At 25.3% G+C, this 15,957-nt stretch overlaps 1 protein-coding gene across 1 annotated transcript; it reads left to right on the top strand.

The window, feature by feature from the left end:
- Positions 1–5,817: 5,817 nt before the first annotated feature.
- LOC126902077 (jerky protein homolog-like) lies at positions 5,818–7,092 on the top strand. The gene has a single exon (XM_050679098.1). The coding sequence runs from the start codon at positions 5,818–5,820 to the stop codon at positions 7,090–7,092; it is 1,275 nt and encodes a 424-aa protein (XP_050535055.1).
- Positions 7,093–15,957: the final 8,865 nt, after the last annotated feature.

Raw genomic sequence — 15,957 nt, 5'->3', positions numbered from 1 at the left:
ATTTTTTTCTATTTAATAATATTTATTTCAAACTTGCAAGTTGAGTTAAAAGTTATGGTAATAAATTCATTTTTTTTTTATTAAAACTTTCACTTTAAAGAACAAAAAGAAGTAGGTTCAAAATGATTACTTTTAACATATTAAAAATCAATAATAATTTGAAAATAATTAATTATAAAAATTATATAATATATAATTAAAATAATTACTAATCTGGATATAATTAAGGAAATAGGAGTTGATGTTGGGTTGGGTTGGTTACATTTTTAACTTTATAATGCTATAACTCATTGAAAAGTGTACGAATCAACACAATTTTTTTATGAGAAATAATATTTTTTAATAATCCCTTTTTCATTCGACATACTTTATCTTAATCAGGGTATTAATAAGAAACTAGCAGATAATGTAGCTTTTGTAATTATCCACCAATTTCTTAGAATTAAACACTATCTACTGATTTGCATCGAAGCGTTTCTTATGATAGTGATTTTAATCACTGTCAGATTAAATCTATACTGGACCCAACTATGCAACATCCCCACTATGCCGCGACCCCACTGTGCTGGGTTTTTTTTACTTAAAACTGCTATAACTTTTTTAAAAATGTATGGATCATTATAATTTCTTTATGATAATTACTATTGATATTCTTTTTTTATGCAACATACTTTTTTTTTTTTAATCAGACCTTTTCCCTTTATATATTATAAATATATATATATATATATATATATATTCATATATTACACTTATAAATCGCAAAACTCGTAATGAAGATATAAATAAAAAAATAGGAAATCATGCAGCTTTTGGAATAATCCACCAATTTTTTAAAATTAAAAACTACAAATGTACAGATTTGCATCGAAGTGTTTTTTATGATAGAGATTTTAATCACTGTCAAATATCATCTATACTGGACCTAACTATGCCACGTCCCCACTGTACTGGGTTATTAATAACTATAGTATTTTTTTTTCAATCAATTTGAATAATATTTGATATAACTCAAAATTTGATATATTTTTACAAAATTATTATTTTCTATAATATAATAATGTATTATCGACTAGTTTTTAAATTTAAATATGATTATTTAACAAACGTTTAAACTGATAAATTGTTAGAAAATTACTTTAAGGAATTACCTAGTTTAATTTAAACAACTAGCAAACCTCTTTCCATATTTACAAATTGAAAAATATATATGTTGTTTTTTAAATAAAACTCTACATAAATAATAGACATGTTCGTGCAATGAACATTAAAGAAAAAATCGAATTTTTTTAACTACCAAATAAAATTATGCTGAATTTTAAGAGACCAATTATAATCCAGTTATTTTTATTTCTATTAAGTTTTTGCTTAATTAGATTTATTATAACGATGGACGTGTTTGATTTAAGCTCAAATAATAATTTAGAACATTTAAAATGTACTTACTTGTTTAGCGCTTTGACTAATATGCAAATTACTAAACTAATGATGAATAGCAAAGAAGTAAATTTGGCAGATATAATAATCAATATATGTAAGTACAATATTATTGTTAAAAAAAAAATAAGTACATTGTATGAAAGAGATAAAGAGGAAATTAGATCCTTATGGTTAATAAATATTTATGCTAGTAGCATATTCGTGTTTTTGCCTACTTATAAAAACGAACTGGAAATGATGATAAATTTGAAAATTCTTTGAAAACTCTTGATTATATCATACATATGTTGCAATTAGATGTTATAAATTGTGATAAGGCAAATGAATTTAATATAGATTTAACAAAATTCGATTTCACAAATAGTATACATAGACAAATTTTAAATTTTCATATGTCAAATAATATAAATAAAATAAATAAATTCATTTATAAGACAAGTAGTCCTGAATTATTATCACAAAAAAAAATCAAATGATTTTCTAAATCTAATTTATTTATGAAAAAATTAGCAACAAATCACTCTGCAATGCAAATTTACGGAAAAGAATACTACGTACAAGTTAAATGGGATGATAAAATGAAGATACAAATTATTTATAAAGAGGCTAATTTATTTAAATGGTCAACGGGAAATTTTAAATCAATTAAAGATTTTTATGTAGTGTTCTTTAACTTCTTTTAAGTCATTATATTAAGGTTGACTTGGAAACATTTTTTGTACATTCAACACCAAAATATCAATGACGTAAAATATCTTGCAAATGAATGGTTAATAAAACTGAATAATTTTTCTCAGTTAATATGTGTAGAAAATGAATCTGATATTATCAAAATTGAAACAAGTATTATTAATTTTATTAACTTAATTCCAAATAATACAAAAAATTCAGCCGATCAGAATAAATTTTCAAATTATTACCAAGAGTACTACTTGAAACTAGTAACCGATTTAAAAGCAACTCTAATAAATATTTGTGATCATTTGGGTTGCTTTGCTATAGAGCCAATATTTTTGTTTGGTGAAGAACTCCCAAACAAAACAAATAAATACCTCATAAACCTGAAAAAATTAAAACAGTAGAACATTACACTTTACTTAATGCAAGAACGTTTTTAAAAAATATCGTATTTTATAGTAATGATATTGACTATAATGGTGTTAGATCATTTATTAATTACATAAATAAAATTAGTAAATAAGCAGTTTAGAGAATTTTCCATAAATAAATGCAAATATTACCAATTAAATAATATATATTATTATATTTTATATAAGTTCTCACTCTAAACAGTTTTTTTTTTTAATTTTTTAAATATTAAACTTAATTTGAATGTTTTATAATATTTCTTTTGGAAAATTTATATATTATTTAATATTATTTATATAAAAATATAATATTTTGGAAAATAATTACTTTTTAATAAATTAAATTAAATTAACTTTTTTTGTAAAAAAATAATATTTTAGTGAATAATTAAATGCACAAAATAAATGATCCTGTTAACTCTTACATAGTTCATGCAATATATATATATATATATATGATATAGAAAGATATTTAAGCGTTGATGTTAGCTCATTATAACTTTATAATTTTATTACATTTTAAAAAATAATAGAAAAATTATACATTACTATTATACACGTTTGATTATTTCGTTAATATATTTATATTACTAATTTTAAGAAATGAACCCATCTAAGTCATTTGTTATTTAATTCTTCCTACTCTAGTTGAACGTTATTCAACATGTACGTTCCAAATTATATTATTTTAACTTATATTTGTCATATATTTTAAAAGAACTGGTGGGTCCAATATTTTATGAATGTTTAAATGTACTAATAAAATATCGTTGGTAAATAAGCTTTATGATATAACCATAAAAAATTTAATTTTTAAAAAGACTGAAGTAAAATTTTATTATGGTATTATTAATAAAAAATCCCAATTTAAATTGAATTTAGGCAGGAACACATTTTTTGATAGTTATATATACTAATATCAGTAGTATAAATCATACTAGACAACATCTCTTATAGCAAAAATTGGTTGGGATGTGGTCAACCACCCTCCATACAATTCTGACGTTGGCCTCAATAATTTCCACATGTTTTCTTTCCTACAAAAACATTCAGGTGGGATGAAATTTGAAGCGATGAAGAGATACAGGAAGCGATCATATACTAACTAAGTGAAGCGATGATAACCTTGTTTGATGAGAGGAAACCAAAGTTTGTTGTACAGATGAGAATTTACATCGATAGTGATAACCAAAAAACAGCTTAGATATCAATTTTTATTTAATTAGAAAAATAAAAGATCTTAAATATATGACTCGAAGATACAGTTTTAATCAACTAAAAAATAAATAAATGAGTTTAATATAGAATACTTTCATCAACATACTATTCTTGAGTTTTAATAAATATATTAATTAAACTGATTTGAAGGATGGCATTACTGAACACATTGAAAAACTATTGTATAACCTTTTTGACAAGAAAAGGAGAACCATATTTGTATTACACAATATAGCACTAGAGAAAGACCCTACAATCTCGAATATTATACGTCAGAATTTCGTAAGAATTAAAACAAATTCTATGTTTTCAAATAACACTGAAAGTGTCATGTTGTCTGTGAAATAATCAGACTACCCGTATGAGATTTAAAATTAATATTACCATTCTTAATTCAAAAGTCGAAACTTCAAGAATAATAAGTTAGTAAACTTAAAAAGAACAACGAACAAATACAATTATACCTGCTCAAGAAATGTTAATTTAGGTACATTGAATTATTTTAAAATAAAAGTCAAATATAATCAGCTATTGTTTATATTTTTAAATTAATTTTAAAATTATTTAGTTTAATTTAAATTTTTTCACAAGAAATAAACAAATAAGATATTTTTACCAAATTCGGGTTTTTTTTTAATTAGATGATAATTTAAAATCATCAATAATTTTAGTAGACCATTTTTTATAGCCTAATATTTAAAATAAAATAAATATTCAAGTATCCCTTAAGATTAGTTTACTTCATAATTAGTTAATGTAGGATGTTTAATATAGTATATACATTTTTACTTCATTGAATATCACAATATGAACTATATCAACTTTTGTTAACTAATGTGGTATAATTAATGATGTTCTCGGTACCTACTTCAAAAAATGAATGCTAGAAAATTAATGTTACCAATACATAAATTTTTATTTTTTGAGTTTACAATATTTCAGTATAAAATTGTCATTATAATATGAAATGAAATTTTTAATTAAAAAATTTGTACATAAATATTTACATAATAATGTATTAATAATTTAAGCGTTTCAATTATTAAATAAGTATCATATAATTTATTTAATTGTTCATTAATAATAGAGTGAATATAAAAAGTTATTATAAAGGTTATTTCATGTGGCTATATTTTTTACTTTGGATGGCACAATAAGGTTTGACACATTTTATTAATTTCAAAAAAAATTTCTTTATCATAAAACTAAATTATACATTTAAATAATGTTATGTCGACAGCTAGTCAATATTTTCTTTGAATTATTCAAAAGTGACACTTTTTAATGGTTCAATAAATGTTACATAGCTGTTGGTGAGCGGGATTATTAACCGTTAAAAAATCGAACGCTCAATTAACCTTATTTTTTTGATATAAAATTTTTTAATTTGTTTGATTAATATAATGAATATTAAATTTAACATGAATAAATAAAATGTACAAAATATTTGTTCCTTAATTTTATTTATAATTAAAACTTACATGAAAATATTTAAATACAAATGTAACCTTGATTAATATTGGAGCGCGTCGCTGATGGTTCAGCGGTGGAACGTACACTGATTAGACTTAATACTAAAAGACATATTGCTGACCAGCCAAACAAAGATAAAAGACCATACTATAGTGTGACTCGCGCTAACAATATCTATAAAAAACTGTTTGAAATATTTTATCATATTAGTTGTCAACATATTTTAATGAGAAAACAATCAAATTTCCATGGAAAATTTATTATATAAAAATTTTATGAATATTAAAAATTAATTATTGCATACATTTTCTTCTAAATTTAAGTTCTCATAAACATAAGTATACAACTCTAATAAAAATCTGAAATATTTTATCAATAGATACGATATTCAATACAGTGGACCCCCGGTAATCCGGCCCCTGGTTAATCCGGCGCCCCTTGTAATCCGACATGTCTATTATTATTGGGTATTTTTTTTTACAATCTTCGATAATGCATTTGAACAGGTTACAATTGTGCCATCACTATTGTACTCAAAGTATAGATTCTTTGTGTACTGTTTATTCATTGTGTATTACGTATACGTACCTAGTAAATTATGTCGTCACAAGCCCAGAAGCGAAAGCACAAAACACTGACAATTAAAGAAAAATGTGATATTTTAGACCGTTTAAATCGTAATGAATCTTTTAGTAGTTTAGCAAGTGAATATGGCGTAGGCCGATCTACAATTTATAATATTAAAAAAAATCATGAGAAGATTAAAAACTTCGTATCAACTACTGACTGTGGGCCAGGCAAGAGACAGACACTCAAGAAAGCTGAACATCCAGAAGTGGAAGAAGCTTTGTACATGTGGTTTCTTCAGGAAAGAAATAGGCATGCTTCAATTTCGGGACCCATGTTGGCCATGAAAGCTAAGTTTTTTTATAAGGAAATTATAAAAAAAGATGATTTTGTGGCTAGCAAGGGATGGTTAGAACGTTTTAAAAGTCGTCATGGCATACGTTTAATGACTATAACAGGAGAGAAACTTTCTAATGATGCTACCTGCATAGAGCCATTTAAATTAAGATATTTGCAAAAGGTGAAAGATTTAAATCTTAACCCATCACAAGTGTACAATGCAGACGAATCAGAACTTTTTTGGCGTGTGATACCAAACAAAACTTTCGTTTCCTTTAACGAAAAATCCGTACCTGGGCGAAAAGTAAGTAAAGAGCGTGTAACCATACTACCATGTGCAAATGCTGCGGATACACACGCGCTAAAAATGGTGGTCGTTGGAAAATTGAATAAACCACGTGCATTCAAAAACATTGATTTGCCTGTACATTATTATGGTCAAAAAAGTGCGTGGATGACAAAAGACCTTTTCAGGAAGTGGTTTGATGAATGCTTTGTACCAGAAGTTAAAAAATGGTTGAAAAATCATAATTTTCCTCAAAAAGCGTTATTGCTTATTGATAACGCTCCCGGTCATCCGTCTGAAGAAGAACTGACAACTGAGGATAAATGCATCACTGCGATATTTCTTCCACCAAACTGCACTGCACTGATTCAACCAATGGATCAGCATATCATTCAGTTTGTCAAGCAAGATTATAAGAAAAATCTACTTCTGAAAGCTGTATCAAAAGATCAGCCAATAGAAAAAACTTTAAAAGAATTCAATATGAAAGACTTGGTTTTTGCTCTTTGTCAATCGTGGAATGCATTACCTTCGTCAACTATTACATCGTCTTGGAAAAAGTTATGGCCGGACATAGTCACCAGTCCTAGCAACGATCCGCAAATCAGTGTAACTTCGGAAGTAATAGAGAAAGTTGCTGCTGAAACACAGATAAGATCGCAAGATTTGGAAATCTGGTAACATGGATTGGATAAGGAGGAAAATATTTTTTATGAAATGTCTGACGATGAGATTATAAAAGAGATATCTAGTAATACAACCATAAATCAGGAAGATGACGACGACGTAATTGCAACTACTCCGCAAGTGATAGCACAAGATGCAGCTAACGCCTTTGAACTGGGTTTGCAATGGGCTGAGGAGAATGGTACATCCTACAACTTTTACTTTTAAGAAGACTGAGGGACAGAGCATTGGTCTCGCGTTTCAATAATGTTAAGCAAAAAAAAATTGATAAATATTTTCATGCTTCATAAATTCATATCATGATTTTTATTCATAATTTTTGAATATTTTAGTATGTATATTTGTTTAAACACAATTACATTGTAATTGTATTCCTTAATGTAAAGTTATTGTTTTTTTTAAGTTCTCTAGCATTAATGACGTTAATTTTATAATAAAACATAAGCTTTCTATTGTGTTGTTTAATTTACTTAAGTCGACATACATAATGAAGCATGATTTATACTTCACACTAGGGCCTATCAAGACCAAAACTTATCTTTGGATTTGTGATTTTTCGGATTACAAGGTACCCTTTTGTTAAAATTTCCGGACTATAGGAGGTCTTAGGGAATACTCTATAATCCGACAAATTCGATAGTTCGACACTGACCTGCAAAACGTTTGTCGGATTACCGGGGCTCCACTGTATTTTTAATATTGTATAGGGTACATTGTATATTATTTTAATATACCATGAGTATATTAAAACTAATTTATTAAAAATTTTTGTTATTATTATCATCAAGGTTAGGTTATTAGGTTGAGATATCTTAAGAGATTACTGTAGTTTTGTTCAAAAAAGTAAACAAATATACACAGATTTAACTGTTTAATTAGAATACGCATTTCAATAAAATTTAAACGCATCAAATTTAATTAGTGTAATAAAGTAAAACTTTTAATTAATACTTAAATAAAAGAAAAATAGTGCTACTTCTTACCAAGTGAGTAATTTAATAAATTAAAAGAATATTGGGTTAAATTTTGTGGTAATGAAATTAAAAGTTTCTGACTCAACCAGAAATGTGTCATTATTTTTAAATCCCTCGCTGAAGCTAAGATTAGCTCATTCTATAATACATCGGTCACTGTCAACTGACTACTTGAGCAAAAAAAGTTAGAGCTCATCATCTGTCAGAGCCCAATAATTCAATTTAATCATATAATTGCTATAAATTTTATACTTAAGCGTTATTAATAAACCTAGGAAATTTATTCTTATAGAAATTCTATTAATATTAAAAGTTCATAATTTAGTTAGACAAATTCTTTCATAAAAAGTAAAAACTCACCGCAAAGTGATGTTTTATAAGCTTATTTATTGTGCAATATTATACAATAAACGAATATTAAAAATATAACTTTTTTTATATATATTTTCTTTTTATATCAATCAATGTTATGTTCGGTTTATTTATTTTAGCACTAACTTAGATGACAGTGAACTTAAACCGAAATGGTACATATTTTGAAACAATCAAAGCAACAGCATTAATTTGAGAAATAAAACATTTTTTCATTCAAATATAAAAAAAATGTAGTATATAATATAAGTCCTATTAGCTAATGGCCAAAGTTCCCGATACTGTAAAGATCAATAAAAAAAATAAACAAAACCCAGCACAGTAGAGTGTAGCACAATGAGAATGCGACATAGTTGAGACAAATATTTTTGAATGGAATTTTTAGATTTTTCCAAAAGAAAATCAATTCTTATTTCTTTCAGTGTATTTTGATTACATGTTTGATGATTATAAATATAATACGCGAATAAATATATATTATAGAAATAAAATTTAGTATGAAATTAATCAATATTTAGTATTGTAATTTTCACAAAGAAATTATAGTGTATTTGTAAGGAAAGTAGTGTGACTCTAATGGATACTTCCAATTTTGCCAAGCTCTGAAGTTACGCCTGCTGCTATTAGTTTTGGATGGGTTACCACAAATCGATTTCAACAACGACAAACACCATGTTCCTTAGTACAGAAGCACAATACTTAAAATTTCACAAGATACATAGTACAATGTTCAAAATTGACTTGTGTAAACCAATCTAATGGTTAAAAAATAATAATAATAAAGTAATTGTAGTGTATTTTGTTACCACTATGACAAACATGTATCAATTTTTTTGGCTTTAACGTCATATAATTCAGAGAAAACAAATTATAGTTTTATATAAAAATAAGTAATTTTAATAACAGTAAGCAATTTTATTAATGTTTAGGGGTAGAAAAGAAGAGAAAAAACTTAAGGTATCTAGTTAAGTCTTTAGGCATGAATTGCAAAAAAGTTCTAGACACGCCTGTGCTAATCATACCTATTACTCTCATTGTGATTTCTAAGATTTCTTTTAACCAAAAAACTATCCAATTATGAGTTTAACTTCTCATTAAAATTTAATTGCTATCAGATGAATTAAAGAAAATAAAGAACAAATAAACAGATAAACATTCATTTATTAATATACAGTAATATAAGAATACTAATCTATATCTATTTAGATTATTTAGTACAATTTCAGTGTAGAACTTCATTGTGTTATTTTAATTTTACGTTGAAAATAAATTGCAATAATTAATTTTTATAACAATCTAGAAATACCTATGTTTATAAGATCATACAAAATAAATCCAGCCAGGGTAAAATATTGTGAACATTAAATTAATTACAAATTTTATTATTAAATATTTTACCACAAAACAATAATAATGATTTGAATTGTACTGATTGTGAGTTTAAGTTCACTTTAAAAACAGAAATCCACATGACTTGTTTAAAAACAATTAATATTTAAATCACGATCATATTTTTTTAATTACAATAGGATTAACGTTTTTTGTTATGACCTTTCAAATTATTTTCTGTTGTAATTAGTTTAATAATCTAAAAAATAAAAATAAAGAACCGTTATTTCATACAAGGTTTCTAATTTCAACACATATACCGAGTTTTACACCTTTAAAAATTATACCTGGATAATAAAATTGTTTCGAAACTTTCAAAATGTGTTGAAAACAAACATTTTGTAACCATAACTTTGTTTTTATTATGTCATTAAACTACAAAATAAATTTAACAAGCTTTCCAATCAGAATTACAGTTACTGAATCTTTTGCTTGAAGCAAAAGAGTAATTACAACACACAAATATTTTAGTGTTTTGTAACTACACTATGCGCTGCAACGCATCTTTAATAAAAGTAAACTTTGTTTTTAAATTAAAGAGCGAAAGTTGAGTAAAGTTCCTATAACATGCTCTCAATAAACATTAAGTTGTTGATAATTTAACAAATTTGTTATAGACTTCACTTTATTTGTTCTTGATGGATATGAAAAACTTACTTCTGATATAAATTAACTAATGGAATACAGGTAAGAAAATTTGGGTTATGGAATGTTTATGGAATTTTTTTTATTATTTTGATAGGTTTTTTTACGGTGAATCCGAATATATCCTTAGTTTTTCTAAACCATTTTACCCATAATTTGAGTATTTATTTAATTACGGGTTTTTCGCATCAAATATTAGTTTAAAAAAAATTAGACATTTTATTCCATACCCATTAATATATTTATAGTATCATTATGATAATTTTGAAATCACTCCATTAAGTTGAGTTATACGATATTATTAAAAAGGTAAAGATGAACAGTTTTTTATAACTTTTTTTATTTATTTATGTTTATATTATTATTATTTATTATATCAAAAGAAAATTACAAAAATACTAAAATATTGTTTATTGTATCACTTTTACTTGACATAATCGCTTCAAGTGTAAACTTAATAAGTCAAAATAATCATAATAATGACAATTTTTTTTTAACATAGTCACTAAATACAGTTGGAAGAAAATAAATACTGACCTATGTATTTATTATAGTGAACTACGATGGTAAGATAAAATTTGTAATTTCAACTATTATAGTAAAAATCCATTAATAATAGTCGAACTTTAATAAATTATGACTAAAACATTTACGGTAAAGCAATAATAAGGACAATTTGGAAATCAGCGTCAAAAATACCTATCAATAAAAAATAAAAAGAATTGTATAAATATTACATAACTCAAATTTTATCGAGCCGTGTAATTAATGTTAGTATAATTTAGTCAAATACATTTGTCTCCACTTTCACTACAAATCTTCGCATCTCATTCAAAACAATTTAAATAGTAGCTCTTTAATTATGTTTTTATAATAGTATTTGAACATAAAACGAAAATTATATTGTAACACGACTAATAAAATGCATTATTATAGTAAAATAATTAGATGGAAAGTTGGCAAAGTGAGTTTTTATTAATGCAACTAGGAATTCTTGGTTTTCTTTATCGACTTGAAAGTTTTTCTTGACAATGTTGACAAATGACGCTATTGAATATTTCCTTGGATTATCTACATTTGGACATTTAAAGAGTCTACATAACCTTTATTCTTTTCTGAATATACTTTGTTAGATATAAATCTTTATTCTTAAAGTTAAAAGAAGATATTTAATGTATTATAAAAGTAATTAATTTTATTATTTATTATTAAATTTCAACTAAAATGTATTGATCATTTTTAAAAGTATTCTACTCAATTACAATTTGTTAAAATTGTGCTATAAAGAATTTCTTATATACTGTTTGCTTCGAAAAATTCAAGCCCCATCAAATATTTAACAATGTCATCATCAATCATTTATTACAACTTTGTAACTGGCGATAACAAGCCTTAAAAAAAATGGTTAAAATGAGAGTTGGCATATTTTCAATACACTGCATAAATATTCAAGTCTTAAACTTCGTTCTGAAGTGGAGGCTTATCATTTTTTCCACTTAAGATCTTAAAGGTCAAGACTTAAGTGATTATACTATACAAATGATACAAAGAAAAAGGTTTCTTTTGTAACATATTATTTTGAAAATTTTTTCACTAAAGTATAATGATTTAACAAGAGGGACGTTTTAAATTATCCATAAATATTAGATATCCTGTTCAGGACACTATAGAATAAAATATGAAAATTAAACACATATTTCAATATTAGACATTAAAATGGGAAAATATTCGATTTTTACGAGCATTATAAAAAGTTGGACTTTTCTTTTGATTTTTATGAGGATATTAAATAGTATAATATGAATATAATTTTATACATAGTATGAACAAAAAAATCATGTATAGCATCCGTGTAGCAAAGGATTATACGTAAATCCAATTGTAAGAGATGAAGAGCAAAGTGTGAGTAAATGTATATTATATTATGTATAAAAATGTTCAAAGATCAAGTACGTCGTTTGACGATATCCTTCCGCGACGACTTTACCGCTATGCGCTATAGTATACTAAATATATTGGAATGAACATCCTACACATTTCATTTCCTTTTTTTCCATTTCATTTTCATTTCCTCTCATTAGTGTTCACATATCATACCCATCGATAATAATGCAACACATAAAACTGTTAGGTAATTAAATTTTAATTGTAATGAAATTTTATGGCATGCTAACATTACATTTTGATGACATTGCAGCAACGATTGTGAAATTTACTTGTTATTTGAGGATAACTTGTTGGTCTTAAATAAGGCGATATTTTACATTTTTATAAATAATATATTTTAACAAGTCTCAATAGATACTGGTAAATCAAATAAAATTAATATCAAATATAATATTAATATCAAAATTATCCAGACCGGTCGCGCGAACATTTTAAATTTGTTTGAAATTTCACATATGAGTTGCCTAGGATTTAAATAAAAAAAAAGGTCCAAAATATGTCCAAAAAATATCATTTTAGATGAAAAAAGATTTATAACCTCTCAAAATTTTGAAATTGCAAAATATCGGTATTTCGTAAAAATATCACTGAAACTTATGTATTTATACTTAACATAAAATTAGCTTTTAAAAATCTTTTTTAAATTTATTATATTGTAAATGACTACAAAAACATGTCTGTTGTCATTTTTATGGCATATTTTATTAATAATTAAATTGGTTTAAAAGTATAGTTCATTATTGTAAGATTTATGACACATGGGATGTATTATGCAATAAAGATACGATAACATACATTTTTTTCGTCAATGTAATCAATAATGATCTACTTTATCAAATCGCGGTAAATATCATAAACAGAAATATGTAGTTATACAGGTGATTTTTTTATCATAACCCACTCAATTACTTATAGAATAAATATATTTAAACATTTTTTAGCTTCGATGCGAAGCGGAGAAGGTATTAATTTTACTATGATGTGTTTTTTTTTTTATGTCTGTTGCCACTTTTTCTCAGCTCTCACTGGACCGATTTCTTTCAAAAATACGTCAAAAGATCACAAATCGTATCTAGTTGAAGACATTACCCTTAAAAATTGAAAAAAATTCCCTCGTTCCCCGCAAATGGGGGAAATATCCAAAAAAATTACAAATTTAAAAATCGCTAATTTTCGAAATTTTTTCACTTTTTTTTCTTAAAACTTCCATAACTTTTTGAAAAATCAACAAATCAACATAATTTTTTTTTATACTAAAACCTTAGATATTTACCTTTCATTTGATATCATTTTTTTGAAAATCTATCACTTAACCTGCTCATTGGGGGGGATTTAAAATGGCAACTTTTTTACAAAAATTAATTTTTTCAACTTAATTTTTGAAAATGTTCCGGAAAGACTGCGTCCTTTAAACATATATCAAATTAAAGCTTATTTTATGTACTACAAAATGAAAAAAAAAAATTTGTCCCGACACTTTTTTTTCTACATTTAAACGGCTGCCGTAGTTAAAAAAACACTATTTTTGTGTTAAAATTTTCGATTTTCGATTTTAAATTTTCAACTTAAAAATGCTATAACTTTTTGAAAAATGTATATATCAGCACAAATTTTTTTTTTCTAAATACATTATAAGTACATCTTTCATTTGACATACTTTTTATTAAAATTGGACAATTTCCCCTTATATAGGGGGCGTTCAAAACTTAAAATATTGTAAAAAACATAGATCTTTTTCAACTGAACTTTTGAAAATGTTCCGGAAATACTGCGTCCTTTAAACATATATCAAATCAAAGGTTATGTTATATACTATCAAATGAAAAAAAAAAATTTGTCCCGACATCTTATCTTCTATGTGCAAATGGCTGTCGAAAATTTAAAAAAAAATGTAATGTTTGCGATAAAAATTACATTTTATCGGGATGTTTTTTGTACTTAAAACTGCCATAACTTTTTCAAAAATGAACAAATAAAAATAATATTTTTTTGTATTGAAACCTTAGATATTTCCCTTTCATTTGATATAATTTTTTTTGAAAATCTAACACTTATTCTGCTCACTGGGAGGATTTAAAATAGTAACTTTTTTACAAAAAATAACTTTTTCAACTTAATTTTTGAAAATGTTCCGGAAATACTGCGTCCTTTAAACATATATAAAATTAAAGCTTATTTTATGTACTACAAAATGAAAAAAAAAAATTTGTCCCGACGATCTATCTTCTATACGCAAATGGCTACCATATTGAAAAATATACTATTTTTGTATGATAATTATGGGTTTTGTATTTTATTTTAATAGAAGTTGATGTTGCTTTTGCAATTATCCATCAATTTTTTAAAATTAAACACTATCTACAGATTTGCATCGAAGCGTTTCTTATGATAGTGATTTTAATCACTGTCAGATTAAATCTACACTGGACCCTACTATGCAATGTGTCCACTATGCCGCGACCCCACTGTGCTACCGTTTTTTTATACTGATTTTTTTTTTTTGGTTATCTTTAGTTACACATTATTCTTGAATTATTAATTATGTAATACTTTTTAAGTTCATTACTTATGCCTGGTAAGGGTGTCAACTTTGTTTTTTTAAATGGGAACACATATTTTGAATTTAATAAAATGTTTGAGTTTTTAATTTAGTAGTAAATGACATTTGAATTTTTAGTATAACTTTATTTGTTTATTAGATATAAACACTTACAGTTTCAATTTTTTGAGTTAATATACATGAATAATACACAAGGGATTACAAATACAGGTAGCTAATTGATTTTTTATGACATCGATATTAGCAGGTACACAGCATTGTTATTATCAATGGTAGTAAGGCACATTGTTGTGAGTATATAAATACACTAACTGACAATACAGAAAGTATATCTATTGATAGTCATAATTGATAATAAACCATCCGTGACTGCGACTGCAATGTCATAAAAATCCAATTAGCTACCTGTATTTGTAATCCCTAGTGTATTATACATATATATTAACTCAAAAATTTGAAACTTTAAATGTTAATATCTAATAAACTAATAAAGTTATACTAAAAATTCAAATGCCATTTACTATTGAATTAAAAATCCAAACATTTTATTAAATTCAAAATATGTATTCCCATTTAAAAAAACAAAGTTGACACCCTTACAAGGCATAAGGGATGAACAAAAAAGTTTTAAATAGTTAATAATTCAAGAATAATGTGTAACTAAAGATAACCAAAAAAAAAAAATTTTTAAATTATATATAGTCTGCAAGTAATTGAGTGGGTCATGATAAAAAAAAAACCCAGCACAGGGGGGTCGCAGCACAGTGGTGACGTGGCATAGATGGATCAAGTATAATGATATCTGACAGTGATTAAAATCACTATCATAAGAAACGCTTCGATGCAAATCTGTAGATAGTGTTTAATTTTAAAAAATTGATGGATAATTGCAAAAGCAACATCAACTTCTATTAAAATAAAATACAAAACCCATAATTATCATACAAAAATAGTATATTTTTCAATATGGTA

Source organism: Daktulosphaira vitifoliae, unplaced genomic scaffold, assembly GCF_025091365.1.
Source record: "Daktulosphaira vitifoliae isolate Bord-2020 unplaced genomic scaffold, ASM2509136v1 Scaffold_3, whole genome shotgun sequence".
NCBI classification, from domain to species: Eukaryota; Metazoa; Arthropoda; class Insecta; order Hemiptera; family Phylloxeridae; genus Daktulosphaira; species Daktulosphaira vitifoliae.
Note: the sequence above shows the minus strand (reverse complement) of the source record. Positions and strands in the feature narration are given on the sequence as shown.